Below are 22,854 nucleotides of genomic sequence, written 5' to 3'. Positions count from 1 at the left end.
TCATCTGCCAATCCATCCACCCATCCATCCATTCATACAGCCATCCATCCACCCATCCATCAACCCATCCATCAACCCATCCATCCACCCATCCATCCACCCATCCATGGACCCATCCATCCATCCATCCATCCATGCATTCATCTACCCATCCATCCACTCATGTATCCATTCATCCACCCATCCATCCATCTATCTATTCATCCACCCATCCATCCACTCATACACCCATCCATCCATCCACCCATCCATCCATTCATCCATCCATCCATCCATCCATCCATCCATCCATTCATACACCCATCCATCCATTCATCCACCCATCCATCCATTCATCCACCCATCCATCCATTCATCCACCCATCCATCCATTCATCCACCCATCCATCCGTCCACCCATCCATCCATTCATCTACCCATCCATCCACTCATGTATCCATTCATCCACCCATCCATCCATCTATCTATTCATCCACCCATCCATCCACTCATACACCCATCCATCCATCCATCCATCCATCCATCCATCCATCCATCCACCCATCCATTCATACACCCATCCATCCATTCATCCACCCATCCATCCGTCCACCCATCCATCCATTCATCTACCCATCCATCCACTCATGTATCCATTCATACACCCATCCATCCATCTATCCGTTCATACATCATCTATCCATTCATACGCCCATCCATCCATTCACCCATCCACCCATCCATCCATTCTTACACCCATCCATCCATCTATCTTTTCATCCACCCATCCATCCATTCACCCATCCACCCATCCATCCATTCTTACACCCATCCATCCATCTATCTTTTCATCCACCCATCCATCCATTCACCCATCCATCCATCCATCCATCCATCCATCCATCTGTTCATCCACCCATCCATCCATTCATCTACCCATCCATCCACTCATGTATCCATTCATACACCCATCCATCCATCTATCCATTCATACATCATCTATCCATTCATACGCCCATCCATCCGTTCACCCATCCACCCATCCATCCATTCTTACACCCATCCATCCATCCACCACATTCCACCCACCCATCCTTCCTCCCTTGCTTCCTTCCTTCCTTCTTTCCTTCCTTCCACCCATCTACCCAACAAGCAGTGATTGAATTCCTACTATGTGCAGGTGCAGGGCTCCAGCCCTGTATAGACAGACCCTGACTCATAGATTCAGCTGGAGAGACATTCAACATGTAATGATACAAGTAATTTAAATATGATAAACTCTCTGAGTGGAAGCGTGGGGTGCTAGGAGAGCAGATCATGGGAACCGGGCCTAGTTTGGTGGGGTGTGCAGGGCAAGTTTGGGTTCAGGGAGGGCTTCCCAAGAAGGTGAAGTTTGAGCTTTGTCTGGAAGGGTGAGCACCTGAGAGAGAATTGAGGGTGGGACGGTTTGGGGGGCTGAGGAAGTAACTGGAGGCAAGGCCCTGAGGCGGGAGCAATCTTTCCCCAAAATAGGAGCCAGAGTTGCTAAACTCTCCAGAGTGGTTGGGTTTGTGGGGGGCAGGAGGAGGAAGGAATGAGGGCCCTATTCCTAGTCCCATGAAGGGGGAGACACTTGATGCCGGAAAGGGAGGATAGGGAGGCAGAAAGACAGGGATGAAATTCCAGCTTTGCCACTTCCTCAGTATGTGATTTGGGGTAAGAGGGTGTCAGTGTCATTGCATAGACCATGAATGGAATAATAGTAATAATAATTAACCTTCAGAGATCTTACTTCCTGAAGGTCTTTCTTCTTAGGGCTTTAATATCTCACCTAATCTGCGGTCATTTCAACTTCGTTGCAGAACTGTAGTGCCGTGATGGTTCCCACTTTACCGGTGAGGAAAAGAGGGGCACGGTGAGACTAGGAAGTCTGCCCAAGGCCACACAGCCAGTAGAGGATAGAGCCAGGATCGGGTCGCAGACAGGCGGGCCCCAGAGCCACGCTCCAAATGAGGCCTTATCGCCGCATGACGGTCGTAGAAGTAGGCATGCGCGAGGTGAGGAAGCAGTAAGTAACACACAACCCCACGGCCTTGCTTACTTGGTGCCGTAAGCAACAAGTTAAACGAGCTAGACTGTTTACTTAGAAGGACTATGTTTAATTTCTAAAGCTTTGGACTGTTCGGAAGACAGCTTCACGGTAATAATACCAAATTGAACTTGACACATCTAAAAAAAGTAATATCAAGTTTAACATGGCCAGAGAATGAGGCCCGCAAGACACCAGGCCTTCAAAATGTGTTGAAACTTGCCTTCTTTTTTGTGGTCAATTTCGAAAACGTTCCTTGCATTTGAACAGTATTTGTATTCTGTAATTATTGGGCTCACCATTCAACCCATCTGTAGTAGGTCAAACCCGTTCATTGTCGCTTAAGTTATTGATGGGTGCGTAGCAAGTCACTCCAGATCTTAGCGGCTTAGCACATGCCCTGTGGTCGTGACTCTGCAACCCGGACTCAGCCCAGCAGTTCTGCCGGTCCTTCCCGCGGCCCGGGGTGGCCCCGGGTTGTCTTGAGCATGTGGCTCGGCTGGGACACTCGGGCAGCTTTTTGCAAATAGCGCTGGCGTCTTCACCTTTTCCCCCAGTCTCTCAGCACGGCAGCCGGCTCCTCAAGGCAGCACAGGGCTCTGAGCACATAGAAACAGAGGCTCTCGGGCTTCCTTAGGGCTCAACCCTGAAACTGGCAGAATATCACCTCTGCCACACTCTATTTATCAAAGCATGCTCCACGTCCGATCCGGATTCGTGTAAAGAGAAGTGATTCTTTTGGGGGCTACCGGTGGAACAGGCTCCCACAACCATGTTTTTCGATTTCTTGAACTGTTCGTTACTAGCAGAGGTGTGTTTAATCCCCAGCCCCGCCCCTCCCTTTGGAGGGATTCCTCCCTTTCTCCTTGAGGTTGTGTCCATTCTTTTCCTTTAAAGGTTTGAGGCTGTTATTGGGTGCATACAAGTTTAGAATTGTTACACCTTACCAGCGAATTAAACCTTTTATTGTATGAAATGACTCTTCATCACTAGCAATGCTTTTACGCTTAAAATCCACTCTGTTTCCTATTAACATCGATTTGCCCGGGGCGCCTGGGTGGCTCAGTCGTTTAGGCCACTGACTTCGGCTCAGGTCATGATCTCGCAGTTTGTGAGTTCAGGCCCCGCGTCGGGCTCCGTGCTGACAGCTCGGAGCCTGGAGCCTGCTTCGGATTCTGTGTCTTCCCCTCTCTCTCCCCCTCCCCTGCTCACGCTCCGTGTCTCTCTGTCTCTCAATAATAAATAAATGTTTAAAAAAAATTAGCATAGATTTGCCAGACTTCTTTCATGGGGTATTTGCCTGGTAAATCTTTCTTCACTTTTTTACTTTGATCTTTTCTGGGTCGTCAGGCACGTCCTTTAGGCTAAAAACAAGCTGGACTTTGTTTTTATTTTATCCAGTCTGATAGTCTTTGAACTATTCTAGCCTGTTTACATTTATTTTGATGAGTCGTATATTCGGATGTATTGACACCTTATTCTGGCCCGTTTGTCCTGCTTCCGTTCCTGTGTTTCTCCTTCCTTCGTTCCTCACATTCTTTCGTCTTGGTTGATTTTTGCTTCCTCATTCCATGTTTCCCCTCTGCGAGTGTGGAATTTGTACAGCCCACTTCTCTTTCTTTTTGTGTTTACACTAAAAATTTTAGCGTGAATATTTAACTTGACAAAGTTTAACATTAATCAAAGTGTTTATTCTCCTCTCCAGCTTTGAAAGATCTTAGAACTTTGTGATCATCCCCTCCCTGTATATGTGCCTTTGGTATCCGGTATTTTCGTCCTATTTTTTTCCCTTAACTCCACAAGTTAAAATTATTATTGTTATTTAATATAGTCAATGATAAGAGTGACCTGTATCTTCAGAAACTGTCCACTCCTTCTTTTTTATGGCAGACCTCCCTTTTGAGATTCTTTTTCCTTCTTTTTTGCGCATCCAGTCTTTCTTTTTTTTTTTTTTGAGACAAAGACAGAGACAGAACACGAGCAGGAGAGGGACAGAGAGAGAGGGAGATACGGAATCCCAAGCAGGCTCCAGGCTCTGAGCTGTCAGCACGGAGCCCGACGTGGGGCTCGAACTCACAAACTGCGAGATCATGACCTGAGCTGAAGTCAGCCGTTTAACCGACTGAGCCACCCAGGCGCCCCTCTGTTTTTTTTTTAATGAATGTCTATTTACTTGGAGAGCGAGCATGAGTGGGGGAGGGGCAGAGAGAGAGAGAGAGAGAGAGAGAGAGAGAGAGAATCCCAAGGAGGCTCCCCGCAGAGCCCAACGTGGGGCTCAATCCCACAAACTGTGAGATCATGACCTGACCTGAAATCAAGAGTCGGATGTTTAACCAACTGAGCCACCCAGGCCCCCCTCAAATTTCCTTTTCCCATGAGGACACCAGTCATGGGGTCACAGCCCAACCTAATGACCTTGTAACTTAATTACCTTTTAAAAATCTTATGCCCCAATAGAGTCACATTCTGAGGTCCTGGGGGTTAAGAGTACAACATATGAATTTCGGAGGAGGAGGCACAATTCAGCCCATAATTAAGGTAACCATCTATTTTTCTTTGTTTGAAATGCCCCCATATCCTCCATTTTCTTGAGCTGTATTTTTACTGGGTTTACCGTTTTAAGTTAATGGTTATATCTCCTCGATGCTTTTAAGATATTAATTCCAATCTAGCTTCCTCTTTTGTCCTTCAGGTATCAGCTCTCAGTTTCTGTGGTTGCTTTGCAGATGACACAGGTTAGTGTAGGCAAAGTGCTCAGAATAGTGTCAGTGTGGTAAGTATCCTATAAACAGTAGCTATTACAGTTTTTCCTCTGGCTGCCTTTAAGATCCTCTCTTTGTCTGTGATGTCCTGCAAGGTCACTATGGTGCCTCTCAGTCTAGATTTCATTTCTCAAGCTAAGTATTTCGTGTCGTTCGTCAGCTTAAAATTCTATATTAAGAATATTTACTCTGTGATCTGCATTTGACGAGGCCAATATCCCACATTTTTTAGTGTGATTCTGCTATCTGTGGCTTGGGCTGACTTTCACTCATGATGCCTTATCTTCTTGCGTGTTCATGGGTGGTTGAAAAAAATGTACGCTCAGTTCCCTCGGAACTTAACCTGTTGATAAATGATTGACGTCCATACTGTTGACTTACCAGCTCTTTCGCTGAGTGTATAGTCCTTTTTGGTGCAAGGTTTATGCAAGTGTCCTCTATCAGACTCTCTACCTTTAATAATCTTTCAGCTTCAACTCCTGTGGCCAGGAAAATCGAACGTCTGCTCCATGAGGAAAATCGAACGTCTCCTCCACAACATCCAACACAGCAGATGTTGTTAGGGAAGCTGGTGGCTTCACCACTAATCAGCTTAACTCTGAATTTTTGTTTCCACTTTGATTTTGGCCCCTGAGGTTTCATACTCAGCTCAGTGACTCAAAAAAAAAAAAAAAGTTTTGAGGGCACCTGGGTGGCTCAGTCGGTTAAGCATCCACCTCTTGGTTTCAGCTCAGGTTATGATCTCACAGTCACGAGATCGAGTCCCATGTTGGGCTCCACGCTAAACATGCAGCCTGCTTGGGATTCTCTCCCTCCCCCTCTGTCCCTCCCTCCCCCTCTTCTCTCTCTCAAAATAAAGAAATAAACATTTAAAAAACGGTTTTGACTAGTTAATAAGGCATTTTTAACTGTTGCTGCGAAGGGTCGGTCTACCATACTGTCAGAAAAAGAAATCTCTTCGATTACTTCTCTCTTCCATATGTTTTCCCTGTCCTTCCAGAATCTTAGCACTCCCAGCTAAGTCTCCCATTCTTCCTCTTGTGATTTTCGTCTCTTTGTACTTTTCCTCTGACTTTTAAGATACTTCTTTCGTTTTATCTTCCAGTTCCCTTGTCTTGTTTTCAAAAGTTCTCAATGGTTACCATAATCATTTGTTGATATTGTGCAATGCCGTTTTATACCATGAACAGTTCTCCTAAGATGGGATGATGATGGTGATGATGGTGATGATGGTGGTGGCGGTGATGGTGGTGGTGATGTAAAGTTTTCATCTATTTACCATTAATTGCGATGTTCTGTTTCTTCTCTCCGGTACCTGGATCCTTTTCAGCCTCTTCAGACTTTCTTCTTCCTACTCAGAGCTCTTTGGCTTTCAAGGAAAGCTCTTTGGGTCTCTTTTGTAGTGATGAAAGATGAGGTAACAGGCAAACCGTTGTCCCTGTGATGAGCACAGACAGGAAGCTGCCATGTTTCAGCCGTTCTAGTTGTTGGCAAGCCCCCATTCTCAGACACGGGCCATCTCCCCGCCCCCTTGCCCATGCATTTATCCCGCATTCTCCCCAGGCTACAGAAGCCCGCACAGGGGACTGCATTCTTGGGACCCGAGAGGACTTTATTCCTTTTGGGAACCACAGAGTTCTGGACCTTATCCCAGGCCTTGGAGCTGCTGAGCCCCTCACTCCCACCGGGCTGGAGAATGAGTCCTGTGGCTATTCTCTCTTCTAGAGGTTCCAGAAGAGCTCACCACTCCACATATGCATTCCAGGCCCTGCCATTGGACCCTCCCTCCCGGCTGCCCCTGAGCTCAGGAGGTGGAATTGAACATGAGTTAGGAGGGGCATTCAGGCCACCTCTCCCACCCCTCTACCAATTTTTAAACACGTGGTGGCCATCTGTTCACAAATTGGGGCCTTGCTTATTCTCTTTGGGAGCTATATGTTATTTCATCTCTAAGGCTGTACCTATATTTAAGGTTTTGCATTGTAATATCGTACAGTACCTTGTCCTTATGGATTATTCATCATCACGCCAGTATTATTCTTCTAAATTTGTAGTACTTGATTCCCAAAGCTCCATGATAATAACAATAATGTTAGAAATTACCGAATGCCCACTGTATATTGGGGCCTTATGTGTGTTAACTTGTTTAACATTTATCAGAGCCCTATTTTTTCCTGATATTACAGATAAGGAAAGTCTCAGAGAGGTTAAGTGAGTTGATCAAGGTCACACAGCTAGTAGGTGGTAGAGTCCAGCTTTCATCCATTTCATATTGTGCATGGGGAATATACTGGGCCAGGTTTCTAGCCCGGCTTCTGTAAATTACTGTGCTTCCCCTGACACGCGACATTAACTCCCTGGGATCCAGGGATCACAATCGTCTCTGCCTTGCCTCCCTCCCAGCAGTGTTCACACGACAAATGAGAAGGCCGTGTATGTGGAAGCACTTCAAAAACCATAACATGTCATACATATGTAGGGGATAATTAAGAGATTATTCTTAAGCACACAGATCAGCTTGTTTACTTCAAGCACGTGAACCCTATGACAAATCTAAAGGATATGTCCAGAAACCTTGTCGAAACCCCAAACTGGACACTATCTAATAATTGCATCAACACAGACATAAAGTTATTTATTTTTAAAAATTTTTAATGTTTATTTCTTTTTGAGAGAGAGAGACAGACAGACAGACAGAGTGTGAGCAGGGGAGGGACAGAGAGAGAGGGAGACACAGAATCTGAAGCAGGCACCATACTCTCAGTGCAGAGCCGGACGCGGGGCTCAAACTCACGAACCACAAGGTTATGACCTGAGTCAAAGTTGGACACTTAACCGACTGAGCCACTCAGGTGCCCCAGACGTAAAGTTATTTAGAAAGATATAAATTTGTTTGTAAATGTTGTCTGGAGCACTTGCTCAAAGTGTTTTGTGAATCACCTTTTCACAGTCTCTCTTAACTGAATGAAGAGCTCACTCTGGTCCACTGCTGAATTCTACATTTTCCTGTTTAATTGTTCAAAATTCCTATTTTCTTTTTCAGACACATTGCTTTCTGAGGCCTCCGACTTTCTACTTCTGTTATAACACTAGTGTGCGTCTTTCTGTGGAAGGGCATTTTTACAAAGAAACAAGACTTTCTCCATCATTTGTGAAGGATGACAGAGTACTAGATGGTGTGTTGACTCATAAGTGATACAAATTCACGCCTCAATAAATGACATGCCGCATATCCATCAGCACTCAAGGTCCCTGGGGAGTTTAGATCCTTGAAGACCCTGGTTCTGTGGCAGAAACTAGGGATTCCCTTAGCGTTCCCTGTGCTCGGGGACTTGAGCAGCCTGGCTCCCTAACTTACGGGCAAGTTTCTTGACACAAAGAATGTATCTTTTCCGTCTCCAACTTCCTCTCCAAACCTCCCCAGTGCCCGGCGTTCTCATAGGTGTTCTAACGTTATCGGTACAACCAGATGACATAACGTTCGCAAATCGCTTATTCTATCACTCACCGCTCTCTAATCAGAGATGGTGACACAGTGAAAGAGAGCCCAGCTCTGGGTGGCCCTTGTGTGGAACCTTGTCAGTCGTTTGCAAGCTGGTTTTTATTTTATACACCTGATGAGAAGGGCAGTTTGGACAGGATGATCTTTAAGACTTGCTAAATTAATTTAAAAAGGAGGCCATTAGACTGAAGTGGCTTTAATGCGGTGGTGGTGGCTTAGGAAAGCAAGCCAAAATCGAAGCCTCAAGGTTACAAAATCGGAACGGTCAACACAACCAGTCACAAACAGCCAACCTGCCTTCAAGCTACAGCCAATCAATTTCCTTTCTTTCCTCCAGGCACTTTCTCTATAAGTCTTTTCCCTGGCTCCACTGTGGGGAGCGTTAACCGCTTCTGGTTTGGCTCGTCCTGATTTGAATCAATTTTTGCTAAAATACTGCAAATTCTTAAAAATTGTAATATGCCCCAGTTTATCTTTTAACGGGCAATGGTTCCCCAATCTGGCCGGTCACCTGGAGATTAAGAGATACCTGAACTCCTTCCAGGGATCCTGACCACACTTCAACCTGGGACTGGTAAGAATCTCTAATAAGATCAGCTAACTCTTAGCAAGAACCTACTGGGGTCTTGGCAGCATGGTAAGTGTTTCTCAAGTCCATGTTCTCTATTCGTATCTTCATAACCGTGAGGTGGTTGCTATCGTCGCCCCATTTTGCAGAGACTGAAGCTAAAAACGGGGTATGTGGCTGGGGGGGTGGGGGAGCTGCCTAAAAGGCTGTGCAAGTAGTAAGGGATTGAGGAAAGATTCGAACTCAGACCCAGCAACTGCAGACCCCACTCCCAGTTACTGTGCTACGTAAGACTTTTTCGGGGGGCTTCTAGTTTGGATGATTAGCTAACTTTTACGGAAGACAGACGCCCAGAGGCCATGGCACTCTCAGAGGGTGCATTTGTTTAAAACTGTGTGTGCGTCCCTCCCCCCCTGCGTGTTTCTGGAAGGAAAATGGTTTAGGAACAGCTTTCTCTGCAAACATAAGACGAGCAGCTGCACCTCTTATATCTGCATTTTCGGGCAACGTTAAGTCCACTTAACGAGACGCCTGGTCTCACAGGTTGACCCAATCTGGGAACTCAGGGAGAATCTTTCTGTACACCTGGCACTTCTGGTCCCGCCCCGTTTCGTCGATCTCCCAATCCCAAGCCTGTTCCCCGTGATTGACGTGACCCCAGAGCAATTATAATTGGTCATGGCGGACGGCCGCCCCTCCTCCCCGGCGGCCCCGCCTCCCTTTCATTCTGAAAGAAAGAACCTCATCCCAGATGCCCAATGAGAAGAGCCCCCACCCCAAAGATCCCGCCTCTTTCGGCGCCGACCCCGCCCCGAGGGCCAGAGGGACGGCCGCCTCCCGGCGCCACACGGCCCAATCGGAGGGCGCGTTCGTCCGGATGGACGGCGGCCGGCCCAATCGCCGGGCCCCGGCCGCGCCGCCCCGCCCCTCCGCCGGGGCCGAGCGGCGGGCGAGAGCGGGCCTCGGGGCGGCGGCGGCGGCGGCGGACGGACGCGGCCTGAGGGAGCGGCCGGCTGCCGCGCGGGGCTCGCCTCGCCCGCGGCGGGGTCCATGGCCTGAGCGGCCATGTCCGGCGTGGTGCGGACCCTCAGCCGCTGCCTGCTGCCGGCCGAGGCCGGCGGGGCCCGCGAGCGCAGGGCGGGCGGCAGCGGGGCCCGCGACGCGGAGCGCGAGGCGCGGCGGCGCAGCCGGGACATCGACGCGGGGCTGGCCCGCGAGCGGCGCGCCGTGCGGCGCCTCGTCAAGATCCTGCTGCTGGGCGCGGGCGAGAGCGGCAAGTCCACCTTCCTCAAGCAGATGCGCATCATCCACGGCCGCGAGTTCGACCAGAAGGCGCTGCTCGAGTTCCGCGACACCATCTTCGACAACATCCTCAAGGTGCGCGCGCCTCGGCGTCCCCGCCCGCGCACCTGCGCCCAGGTGCGCGCAGGTGCGGCCAGGTGCGGGCCGCTTGACCCCGGCTTTGGGGGGGAGGGTGTCCGGCCGGGGATGCTCACCCCTTCGGCGCCGCAGCGCGATAATGGCCAGCGCCCCTGCCCGTCTGGGGGGGGGGGGGAGGGTTGGGGGCCGGGGGCCGAGACGCGGAAAAGCTGGCCAACTTCGGGGGATGGGGACGGTGGGCGGGCACCTCCTGGACGCCGCGCCGGGGACGCGCCCTTACAGGACGGCTTCTGCGCGCTTCCCACAGCCGGCCTCCCGGGGTCAGGGAGCCGTCCTCGCCCTGCCCTCCCCGCAAGTGCCGGAGAGCGGTGTAGACCGGAGAGGAGGCCGGCCGCACGGCTCCGCTTGGGAACTGAGAACTTGCCGCCTGCACAACGTGCAGGGAGTAGAGCGAAGTGCGCGTACCCACGCCCCCTCCCCCAGCCTCAGCGCTCGGGTCACCCACACGCCTGCCCTGGGGCTGGAAGTCAACCCCAGACCGCGGAGAACTTCGTTAGGAAGGGGCTTAGCGTTTGTCGCTGAAAGAGAAGGCCTCGCTTTAGAAACCACCGCGGTCCGTGGAGTTGGCCAAGTCTGGATTCTGGTCTCTCTCTGCTGGGAGTCTGTGCTGAAGGGCTCCCCGGAAAGGAAATCTGGAGAAAACGGACCGGGAGCAGCCCAACGTAGATTCTCTCCTGCCCTTACAGTCGTTTGGGCGGCTTATGATTTTTCATGTGCTTGTTTTTACTGTCTCGCTACCCCCTCTCACTGCCCTCTCACCTACTCCTTCCCAGGCTCATTGTGGGGAAAGCAGGTATGTCTCAAGCAGAGGAGAGTTTGTCATACCAGACGGCTGTCTGGAGACGAGAGTTTACGGTGCCCCCAGGGACTTGAAATGTAGCAGAGGGCTGTAGAAACCCATCCGGTGCCTCTCACTTCACCCACGAGGAAGAAGTTCCAGGCCCCGGGGGTAAGTGAGTCCACCCCCTGGAAGCCGAAACCCTGCGTCTAAGCCTCCAGGCTCGGCCTGGTATCCCCGCTTTCTGTATTTGTTATGAAAATCTCTCATTTTGGTAGAAAAAGCTCTTTTAGGATCTTGAGGGGAATGACGGGAAGAGAATCATTTGAATGACAAAACACTCCTTCCTTTTCACCTCTTTCAAAAGCCTCTGTGGGTCTGCTCTGGGCAGTCTTCACCAACGTTAAAGGCCAGGAGCCCAGTGTGATTCCCGGGGATACACTGTGTGTTTAAAATTCCCCTCGTCTTCTGGGGTAAAGTGCATTTCATTGCCTTCCTCTGTCTCAGAGCCAGATTGCGGTTCGGCTGCTTTTCCGAACCTCCACGCCAGGCAGGTGTAGAAAGAAGCACAAGGGTTTGACTGACTTTCTCGCACTTTTAACTCGGGAGGTAGAGAAAATGTTGAGCAACGTAGAGTCTTAAATGAGTGTGTTGAGTGCGTTTTAGGAAACTCATTCCTAACCTTCTCCCAGTGCACGCAAACGTTAACCTCCACTGACTTCCTTATCAACAGAAATACTAGGTTTGTTAGCCGGTCTCTTCTTTTCCTTCCCAGCTTTTAACTCACCGTAAGTCCCTTTTAAACTCACTTTGTCTGTGACTAGTTCAGTGGCTAGTTAGGCATTCTTTTTTCAGTTTAAAACCACAAATTCTTCCCCCCCGCTCCCGACCCCACACCATGTTTTGACTGATCACTTTAGGAGGAGACCTTTCAAATTAATTGCTCTGCAGCGGCTGCAGTCGTGGGCGTTTGAATGGTACGATTTAGAATGCTTTTTGTGTCTACGCACAGATTCAGCGTTCACAGGCTGTTGTTGAAGTACTGTGTGCCGTGCGCGTTGCCACATCCTTCGTAAGTGACATTTAGTTTTTCTCAGGTTTCGGGAGGTATTGTCCCATTTAGCCGTGAGAACACTGAGGATAGGGAGTTCAAAGTCTGTTCAAGGTCGGCTACCTACATAGCAGGTGGCAGAGCTGGGAAAAGATTTTTATTTTTTTAACTTTAATTTTGGGGATAATTGTGGAGTCCCATCCTGTTGTAAGAAATAATATGGAGGGCCCACGTACCCTCTATCCTGTTACCTTCTGTGATAACATCTTGCAAAATGTGATGCAGCGTCACGACCAGGATACCGACGCCACGCAAGTCAAGATACAGAATATTCCCGTCACCGTCAAGGATCCCTTAGGTCGCCTTTCCTGGCCGCTCCCTCCTGCCCCTCCCTGACCCTGGCAAGAACTGATCATTTCTCCAATTCTACAAGTTTTATTCATTCGAGAATATTGTACCAACGGAGCCATGCAGAACATGACCTCTTTTTATCATTCCACCTGGAGAATCACCCAAGTTGTGTGTGTTAGAAATAGTTTGCGCCTTCCGTTTGCCGGGTAGGATCCGCGGTGTGGATTCACCACAGGCCACCACGTGACCGTTCACCTGTCGAAGGCCTCTGGCTTCCAGTTCTCCACCTGGTGTGGGGAAATGTGCTCTGCACGTTCACGTACACGTTCGTGCACACATCTTCACGTGCCTGGGGTAAGTGCCCGGGAGCCCAGTTGCTCGGTCGTGTGGCAATGGTGTGGTTAACGTGATAAAGAAACGGCAAACTTTTTGGAGTGCCTGTACCCTTTCACACTCCCACCGGCGGTGTCTGAGTGACCCGGGTTCTCCGTATCCTCGCCGGCATCTGATGTCCTTTTGCTGTGTCAGCCATCCTGATAGGTGGGCAAGAGCTGTCTCCTCGCTGTCTTAATTTTCCTTTCCCTAATAGCTCACGGTGCAGAACATCTTTTCATGTGTTTATTTGCCGCCCCTATATCCTCTTTGGTGCGGTGCCTCTTGGTGTTTTTTTTTACCTATTTTCTATTTCTAGAGGTTGCTTGTTTTTATGGTTTGTTATTTATTGTGGTTTATTGCTAGTGAATGCTTGGAGAGTTTTTTTATACATTCTAGATACTGGTCGTTTGCCACGTTTTATGGTTTGCAACTGTTTCCTCCCCGTCTGTAGCTTTGCTTTTCATCCTCTTAACAAGGGCTTTCACAGAGCAGAACTTTTTCTGATGAAGCAAGCTTATCAGTTTTTCCCTTTATAGGTAACACTTTGGGTATCAAAGCTATGAACTCTTTGCCCAGCTCCAGATCCCAATCCATTTTTTTCCCGTGAAAGTTTGTTAGTTTTACATTCTACATTTGAGTCCCTGATCCATTTTGAGTTAATTATCCCATGAAAATGTGTGAGTTTTGGATGGAAGTTTTTTGTTTTTTGTTGTGTTTTTGCTTTGAGTGCTTAATTGTTCCAACACCATCTGGTGAAAAGACTGTCCTTCCTTTGAATTGCTTTTGCAATTTCGTCAGAAACCCGTTGGGCATATTTGTGTGGACCTAGTTCTGAGTTCTCTATTCCGTTCCACTGATCTGTGTGTCTCTCCTTCTGCCGTCATCACGTTCTGTTGATTACTATACCTATGCGGAAGACCTTAGCATCAGATAGAGTGGTTTCTCCCACTTCATTTCCCTTTTTGAAGATTGTTTTAGGTATTCTAGGGCCTGCGGATTTCTAGATGTGTCTTAGAATACGCCCGCCTGTGTCTATAAAAAAAAAAATCTTGCTGGGATTTTGATAGCAATTGCATGAAACCTATAGATCATTTGGGGGAGAATTGACCTCTCGACTATGTTGAGTCTTCCAGTCCATGAACATGGTATGTCTTTCTTTCAGCCTTTGATTTCTTTATTAGCATTTTGCGATTATTAGCATACAGATCTGGTATGTGTTTTAAGTGTATATTAAGTATCTTGTTTTCCTTAGAGCAACTGGAAATGATACAGTGCTTTTATTGTCAGTTTCCACATGCTCCTTGTTCTTATACAGCAATGCAATTGATATTTGTGTCTTGATTTTGTGTCCTATAAGCTTAGCGAATACACTCAATAGTTCTAAGGGCTTTCCTATAGATTCCTTGGGATTTTCTCTGTGGATCATCCTGTTATCTGCAAATGAACAGCTTTATTTCTTCTTTCCCAATAGCTATGCTTTCTTTCTTTTTCTTGGCCTTACTGCAGTGGCTAGAACTCCCAGTATTTTGTTGAATGAGAATGGTGAGAGGCCTGTCTTGTGTTTCTTTTCTGGTGTTGGTGATTTCTGTCTTTTATTTTTGTCAGTCTTCTTAGAGGCTTATCGCTTTTAATGATTTTTTTTTTTTTTTTCTGAAGAACCAGCCTTTTTATTTCATTAACTTTTCTTTATGGCTTTCCTGTTTTCAATATCCTGTATTTCTGTCCTTATTTCCTTCTACTTCCTTCGGGTTTATTTGCTCTTTTTTTTTTTTCTTTGTTTTTTGAGGTAGAGATTTGGATATTTATTTGAGACCTTTCCTCGTTTCTAGTATGTGCCATAAATTTCCCACTCAGCACTGCTTTAGCTGTGTTCACATATTTTGATATGTTGTATTTGAATTTTTGTTCATGTTCATGTGTGTATTTCTTTTTCAGATACTTTCTTTCACCCACAGATTATTTAGAAATGTAGAATCCAAGAGTTTCGAGTTTTTCCTGTTATCTTTATTGATTTCTATGAGTTTATTACGGTCAGAGAACATACTTGGTATGATTTCGATTCTTTGAAATATTTCAGGTTTGTTTTATGACCCAGTATATGGTCTATCATGGTATATATTCTGTGGGCCTTTGTTGGTGAATGTTCACGGACAGTTGAAAAAAAATGCATATCTCTTGTTGGGTGGAGTTTTCTACTTATGTCCGTTAGGTACTGTTGTTGATGGGGGTGTCATGTTCTGTATCCTTGCTGATTGTTCACTATTTCTGTCGGTTCCCGAAAGGGAGCTGTGAAAGTCTCCCAAATACAATTGTGGATATTTCTCCTTTAGCTCTCAGTTTTTGCTTCATGCATTTTGAGACTGTTGTGTGGTGTATAAACATTTAGGATTATTAGGACTTCCTGGTGGATTGATCCTTTGGTCATTATGTAATCTCCCTCTTTGTCTCTAGTAATCTCCTCTGCCCTACCTTATCAGATATTTTAATATAGCGACTCTTTTTTTTTTTTAATGAATGCTTTCCTGCTGTATTTTTTTCCATCCCTTTGACCTACCCACATTGTTGTTTCGGAGTACCTTATAGACAGAATATTGTTATGTCCTATTTTCTTCACTCTGTCCACCTTTGTTAATTTGTGTATTTCGGCCGTTTACATTTAAGGTAAAGTGATTAATCTGTTAAGGCATAAGCCTCCCATTTTGTTAATTTTTTGTTTGTTTCTTCTGTGTTTTATTTTCCTATGGGTTAAACATGTTTTAGGATTCCATCTTGATCATTTGGTGATTCTATACCAATTAAAGCTTTGTTTACTTTCTTGTTGGTTGCTTGGGCTTACCGTGTACGTGCGTAGCTTAGGGTGCCGGCATCCGTGGTTTACAACCGTCAGTGAAGTGTGGGACCTTTACTCTAGATCCTTTTGCCCTCCTCACTTTTTAAATATCAACGTTTTAAGTCTTGTTATACTTAGAGCACCACATCACAGGGCTTTCTGTCGGTCATCAAATAAGATTTAAGAAACTTGTGAAAAGTGGGATGGTTTGTTAGATTCGCCCCTATTTTTACCTTCCCTGATGGTCTTTTCTTCCTGCAGTTGTGAGCTTTGTGTTGGGAAAACTTCCTTTAGCCGTTCTTAAGGGTGGGCTAGTGGACAACAAATTAAGGTCTCCTGCATCCGAGAATGTCTCTACTCCCCCTTGGTCCTTGAGATCTCAGTGCCAGCTATGGAATTCACAGTTGACACATTCTTTTAGTACTTGAAGAAGGTGCCTTATTCTTCTGGCCTCCCCTGGTGCAGATGAGAAATCTGCTGTCCCTCGAATTGCTCTAAGTAAAGGTGTCCTATCTCTCCGGTTGCTTTTAAGATTGCTCATTTGTCTCAGTTTCCAGAGTTGAACTATGATTTGTCTTGACATAGGTTCTTTCGACCTATTAGATTTAGGGTTTGCTCAGCTTCCTGAATCTGTGCGTTTGTGTCTTTCGCCAAACTTGGGAGGTTTCCAGCCATTATTTCTAAAAATACTTTTTCAGCCCCACTCTTTGTCCCTTCCTTCTGAGACTCTGGTGATAGGAGTGTCACTTGGCTCTTAACTGCTGACCTCTGGGTCCCTGAGCCTCTGTTGCCTTGTTGAGTGGGATGTGACATCAGCTACTCCTGGCCTGGCTGATACCAGGGAGTATTAGGAGCAGCGGAGTGGTGACCCACCCAGCCTCCCCCCTCCTTTTCCTGTCCGCCTGTGCCTGGGTCGGGGTAGAGGCTCAGCGCCCCACTGACGCCGCCCTGGCCGGGGAGTTGAGCACGTCCTGCATCTCTAGGTAGGGGACAGGAGAGGAGATCTTGCTTGGCCGCTTGGAAGCTGCTCCCTGGTTGTGCAGGGCCCCGGAGGGAAGCGGGAGATGAACCTGCTAAAACCCAGGGGGTGACAGATGCGGATTTTCTGTTGTGAGACCACCCTTTTCCCAGGCCTTCTGCTGGAAGGAACAGCTTTTCTGGGAGCTGTTTCCATCTGTGCCATTTGGCTGCTCGAGCTTGGAAGCTGTGCAGCACCCTGTCCCAGACAGGTAGGCGGCAAGGACACCTGGCGAGCTCCCTGCCAAGTGGCTCCTCGGGCCCGAAGTCCCGGGCCACCTGCCGCCTTGTCTCCGCCGGCTTTCCTGCGCGTGCTCACTGTGTTCCGTCCTGAGTGTCTTTGGTTGTAAGGAGGGGACCCGGGAGGAATGGGGCTACTGCATCTGTGGAACCAGAAGTTTCTGTCATCCTGGTCTTTTGACTCCAGGTCCAGGCCTCCTCCTTCATGATCACAGTTGTGCCTGCATGTGAGCCTCTCATTTAACTTCATCCCCTCACACTACCCTCTGCAGTGTATTATTTGAATCTGTTAGTTGCTTTGGCTTCCTGTAGATATTCCCGGTAAGACTTTGTATTCATTGTTTTTATCTTTGTAATCTTAAAGATGGTAGTGTCTCACTTCCTGGGCGGGCTGTCCCTAAAGTTTGTGTATGTGCTGCCTCAGAACTTCGTTAGTAACCCCTCTGGTGACGGCAGGTGCCTGGGCCTTTGTGGAGAAGGCTTCAGACCAGCTTGGCCTTCTCTCCCAGTGGCTCTAGCCCCCCTCATCTGTGCTTTCAGGAGCTCCTTGTGACGACTGAATGCCACATCGAGTTAGAAGTTAATACAACATGGGGCACCCAGGTGGCACAGTTAAATATCTGACTCTTGATTTCTGCCCAGGTCATAGTCTCTTGGTTTGCTAGTTCGAGCCCTGTGTCGTCGGGCCCTGTGCTGTCAGTGCAGAGCCTGCTTGGGATTCTCTCTACCCCTCCCTGCCCCCCTCAAAATAAGTTAATAAACTTAAAAAAAAAAAATGAATACAATGTAAGCCATTTGGCATACATTAGCCTTTGTTTTGTGAACTAGAAATCCCAATACTCACACAATTGCGTGAGTAGCATCTAACCACCCAGAGGTGGGCCTTCCTAGAGTGTCGTTGTGTGGCTGATTTAGAAACCTTGTGAAGAATGAAATTGTTAGAACTGGTGGTCACTGAGACAAACATTCCACACACACTTTTTGACCATACACCCACGTTGGTGTGCTCGGTGCCGGTGGGGAAAGGGTCACTTATGATGAATCCGGCCTAGTCTCTACCCTTCAGGTGCTCCGACCAGCTGGGGAGACAGGTGCACCCTTTAACATCGAGTCTGAATGTACGCCATGTTGAATGCCAGTGTAAAAGTCGGCAGGTGGTTCAGTGAGAGTAGGAAAGGTGGATTCTGGCTGAAGTGTCTGGAAAAGCCTCTGGAGGAAGAGTGATTTGAGCTGGTCTCTGAGGGTGCCCTGGAGTTTGAGCAGGTGGAGAGGGACATACAGATGAGCCCATCTCCATGCGGCACATGTCTGCCAGTTAGGACAGAGAATTCTCGTGGTTTGGAGTGTTAAGAAGGAGAGTAGGAGCTGGACGGAACTTTCTAGCGCAGGGAGCTGGTCATACGTAACGCAGTGGCTTGCCAGAGACCTTGGTCACGATGTTCTTTATGTGAAAACCCCAGAGTTTCTCTCTAGAAAATTCATACGCGCACATGTGGTCCCTTCAAGGGGTCCCTCACCGTCCTGAGCCTCGAAGGGGGCCTCTGGATGCTCTGTGGGCTGCAGGGTAAGACATTTTGTGGTAGAATATCGAAGATTATGTTAAATTTTTGTAAATTAAAATCTTTTTTAGGACCGTTGGCTGTGGCATTATCTTTTGCCAAGGCCAGTAGGACGTTGAGGGAGCCTCTGCTGCTCTTCTGTATTTTTAGGCACTTGGAAACTCCTTGCCTGCGGGGTCTTTGTTTCTTGGGTTCAGAATCCGTCTGTGCTTGACCCCACTGTGGGTTTCCGTGAGAACAGGAGCGAAAACGCGCTTCCAGGTCTGGGAGAACAGCCCGGGTTCTACTGCCTCGTTGGCTGATTGCATTTACACAAATTTACTTTTACACCGGACATGCATGGTTACTGCTTTGATAAGGGCAAAAAAACCAAAGACATCTTTTTCCATCCAGAGACCCCTCTGGCCCTTATTGGGGATTCATAGCATGTGGACGATTGGTCTTACCTTCCCCTTTCAGGTTGACAGGTTGGTCATTTTAACCAAACCGATTTTAGGGGAGCAGTTTTGACCCGAAGTCATCTGTCACGTGAGATTTGTAATACAGCCGTGCTCGATGCGAGATCGTGTTTTGTTGACCGTAGGTGATTCTTCTCTGCTATTACGTAGTTGAGAGCGAGGACCTGGACCCCATCGGGAGTGACTGGAGCTGAAGGTTTACACTTGAGGCTTATCTAGAGATGTGATCACAGGGCGAGCCGCGAGCACAGGACGCTGACGTGTGGCGGAGCTGGTGCTAGACCCGCGTCAGCCCTCGAAGGGCCGCGCCCGCCCTCTCTTCAAGACGGGCTGCGGGATTTTGGGTTCTAACTATTCTCGTTTGTTTGCATTTCACCAAAAGCAGCAGTCTCCGTGCCTTCCGTCCGGTGGCCCTTAGGGTGAGCGGAACGCGGACCATGTGATGAGTTGTCTTGAGTGATTCTTTTGTACGTTCGGACGTTCGTCTGACATCAGGGTATGTGTTCACGTGGGTCCCGGACACTGGTTCACGGACAGGAGAACAGCCTCTGTGTCGTGTGAGTGTGTCGGCCGGCCAGAACTCTGTCTCGACGCGGTGGCCCGCGTCCGTTGGGAACTTGTGCTCTGGGAGGTGCTTCGTCCGTAGGACAGAAAAGGAACAGTTGTTGACTCTTGGGCGTCTCTGCGAGTGGATGGAAAGGAGCTGGAGAGTGTGGCAAGAAAGCGTCCCCACCCCTGCTGTCATAAGCAGAGGCCAAGCAGACAGCACAGCTCTCTGAACTCGGGCCTGTCTGCCCGTCCGGCCTGAAGCCCACGGCACCAACTTTGCCCGACGGCCGTGTTACGTGAAGAGTCAGCAGTGAAGACTGATGCTCACGAACACTGACTGGTGTTAGCCAGTGAACCCAGGCCTCAGGGACTCCAGTGACTACTTCAGCTGAGTGGAGCAGAAACTAAGCCACGGGAACAGAACACTCAGACTCGGAATCTGTGCCCTGTGCAGTATTGATATTGTCCTTGCCTTGCCGGAATGTTCTGCCGATGGTACATGACGTGGGTGCCCCACGGCCCTCATGTGCACGTCTGGGGCAGAGGGAGGCTCCCCACTGTACCCGGGGAAGGCCAGGATAGGTGTCAGGGCCGCAGCAAGACGTGCTCCCGAGGTTCACAGCCGTCCCTTTGCTGTGCTGTGTGCACGGTGGTGAGTCCTTTTATGGTGCTTATCTGCCTGCTTGACTCGTGTGGGGACCGGAAAGACCGGGGAGGACCGGGCAGGAGAGGAGACGTCACGGGAAGGGCGGGGGCCCCGGCCTCGCTGCAGGGGCCATCAAGACTGTCTGCGGGATGTGCGGTGAGATTCACCTGGACTCGTGTTACACGTGAATCCCCTGGGGCACGAGTGCTCCTGCCGCTGAGACGCCAGCAGCTCAGCGGTCCAGAGGAGCACGCCCCATGGTCGCTGGCGGAGCACCGTGGCACGCGGAGTACATTCGTTCTCCTCTCCGCGGACACGTCACACGACGTCCTGGCGAAGGACTGGACACTGACGGGGAAGGGAAGGGAGTGATTGCTCAGTCTCCCCTTACTGCTCGTCTCCCTTACAGGTGAAAGGGAGGGGCTGCTTCCGAGTTTGCTTTGGGAATTTCTGTCACACGCGACGGTTCATCTGTGTTTCCCACTGGTGCCAGCTCTGCCCTGCGGTCGTTGGCACCCCTGGGACGGCCCAAGGCTGCATCTTTGGGGCCACCCGAGTGTTTTCCCGAGGATTCTGACGCCTGGATCAGAGGCCTGTGGGTGCGAAAGTCTAAGTGGGGAGTGATGTGGGAGAGGAGGAGACGCCCCCCGCGAGGCTGGCCGTCACAACTGGGACGTGGCAGACGGGCTGTTGACCGTCTTGTCGGTACACGGTGGATTCGGTTCCGAAGCAGTCGGGTTGTGTCTTTAAACAAACCGGCACCCCTGGAACCTCCTAGTTAAAGCAGGTGTCTCATTAAAAGCGATCCTCTCGGGAAGCTGAGTCAGCAAACACTTATCAAGTGTCTGTTGATGCGCGAGATGCCGCGAGGACGCGGCTGCAGAGAAGGAAGAAAACCTTTGCATTGGGCGCTTTGGTGTTTGTGCGGAAGGCAGGTGCTCCGGTCCCAGTAACCCTGTGAGGCTAGGTTCGGGGCTTTACTCTGTTGGGGAGGGACTTCAGCTCCAGTACTTTCTTAACTTCCCTTCCCTCCCCACCCCACCCCCATGCAGGGGGGAGGATGAGCGAGCCGCTGGCCAGGTGACTTTCGAGAAGGAAGCAGGCGCCGGGCTCTGGCCCTCCGGCCTCCCTCCTCCGGAGCCCCTGCCCGCAGGGCGTGGCCATTCCGGTTTCGTCCCGCCTGTGTCTGTCCAGCCACGCCCGTGAGCACACCTTGCTGGCTGCAAGTCTAAAACCAGCTCTCCCGTCTGGCGTCTATTGAGGACGAAAGTCGGTGTCTTCACCTCCGTCTATCGAGCTGATTCCCGTTGTGATTTCCACGTTGATTGCAGACTCTGAAGCAGAGGGAGAAAAGTGGAGGCTCGCTGAGGGTGAATTTGCCTGGGGCCACCTGCGAAGAAGCCCCTTGGTGATGTCTCAACCCCGTCGGGGACTTTTTCTGTGACGAGCGGAAATAGCAAGCTGATCGCTCTTTTAGGAATAAATGTAGTTGTCGCTGAAGGAAGCCATCAAGAATGCTAGCTGCTCACCAGTTTGTGGGAACATCAGGGGTCCAACATTACGCCGGAGTCCCTAAGTTCCTCCTTTCTTCCCAGTGTCCCAGCCCCTCATGTCCCCACGGTGTCCTTCGTCGGAGCCGCCCCTCCCATCCCCCAGTGTCCCTGCCCCTCAGGTCCCCACGGTGTCCCTCACTGGGGCTGCCCCTCACATCTCCGGACATGCTTCTTCGACACTGAGTTGTTACAGGTGACCCAGAAACACCTGGGCCCATTTGACACCCTGTTGCGTGAAGCCCCCTGTGATAGCTTTCGACTTCTTTATTAATCCCGCAGATTACGTACGTACTGCAGAAATAACCCCAGACTCGAGGCTCCCCTCCCTCTGGGCAGAGCTGCCATGGGCCCCCACACACTAGTCCCTGTAGCCCCCGATCCCTGAACTTGGAGGTGGGTGTTGTGTGGCCCGAGGCTGAGAGCACACCGAACCCGAAGCCGGGAAGCCCCTTTCTGCGGTGAGCCAGGCCGAGGGGTTAAGAGCACGGGAGCAGTGAGGCTGAAAGAAGCTGGCTTTTAAGGAACGGAAAGAGAGCTGTGTTGGAATGCCGGGTGGCAGGTGGAGGAGGGAACCTGAGCAGGTCCGGCAGGGCCTCCTTGAGCCACACAACTCTGGTGGCGCTGGGAGGCGAGTGCGGAGTTCGGGGCAGAGGACTGACCCATCTGGGGCAGTGCATTGGGATGTGAGGTTCACACAACCTGCTCATTACCTGATGGGATGCTCGTGTGTATGTGTGTGTGTGTGTGTTTACATATTTGTGCATATATGTTGAAAAGTCATCCGACACACGAGTATGAAAATGTTCAGAAGTAATCAAGGAACAAAAAGAGGCATTCTTACACATGGAGTTGAGCTGCATGAAATTCTGATTTTTGACCCACAAAAACGGCAGTTTAGTATTATGGTTCTAATATTTCAAACACACTGTGGCCAAAGGCAGAGAGATAATTCTAGGGCCATGTAGCGTGTCTCTTGGCCTCAGCCCCACCTCCGAACAGTAACATTGAGGAGCAGGTGGGTCGGCACGAGCCTGAACGTCTCCACTAGTCCCCCCGACTTCGGCCCTGGGACAAGTTAGGGAAAGCACTCAGAAGCAGAGGGACCTTGGCCAAGGCAGAATCCGTGCT

At 49.4% G+C, this 22,854-nt stretch overlaps 1 protein-coding gene across 2 annotated transcripts in view; it reads left to right on the top strand.

The window, feature by feature from the left end:
• The first annotated feature begins 9,833 nt into the window (after positions 1-9,833).
• GNA12 (G protein subunit alpha 12) overlaps positions 9,834-22,854 on the top strand; it is a 111,039-nt gene continuing 98,018 nt past the window's right edge. Inside the window, exon 1 of one of the 2 annotated variants that reach the window (XM_086691904.1) lies at positions 9,834-10,256. In XM_086691904.1, the coding sequence (XP_086548030.1) occupies positions 9,945-10,256 (312 nt within the window). In that variant the 5' untranslated portion in view covers positions 9,834-9,944. The remainder of the gene's footprint in view (positions 10,257-22,854) is intronic. The other variant, XM_086691903.1, reaches the window with a different exon arrangement.

This window comes from Puma concolor, chromosome E3 (genome assembly GCF_028749965.1).
Source record: "Puma concolor isolate L17-30 chromosome E3, mPumCon1.1.hap2, whole genome shotgun sequence".
NCBI lineage: Eukaryota > Metazoa > Chordata > Mammalia > Carnivora > Felidae > Puma > Puma concolor.
Note: the sequence above shows the minus strand (reverse complement) of the source record. Positions and strands in the feature narration are given on the sequence as shown.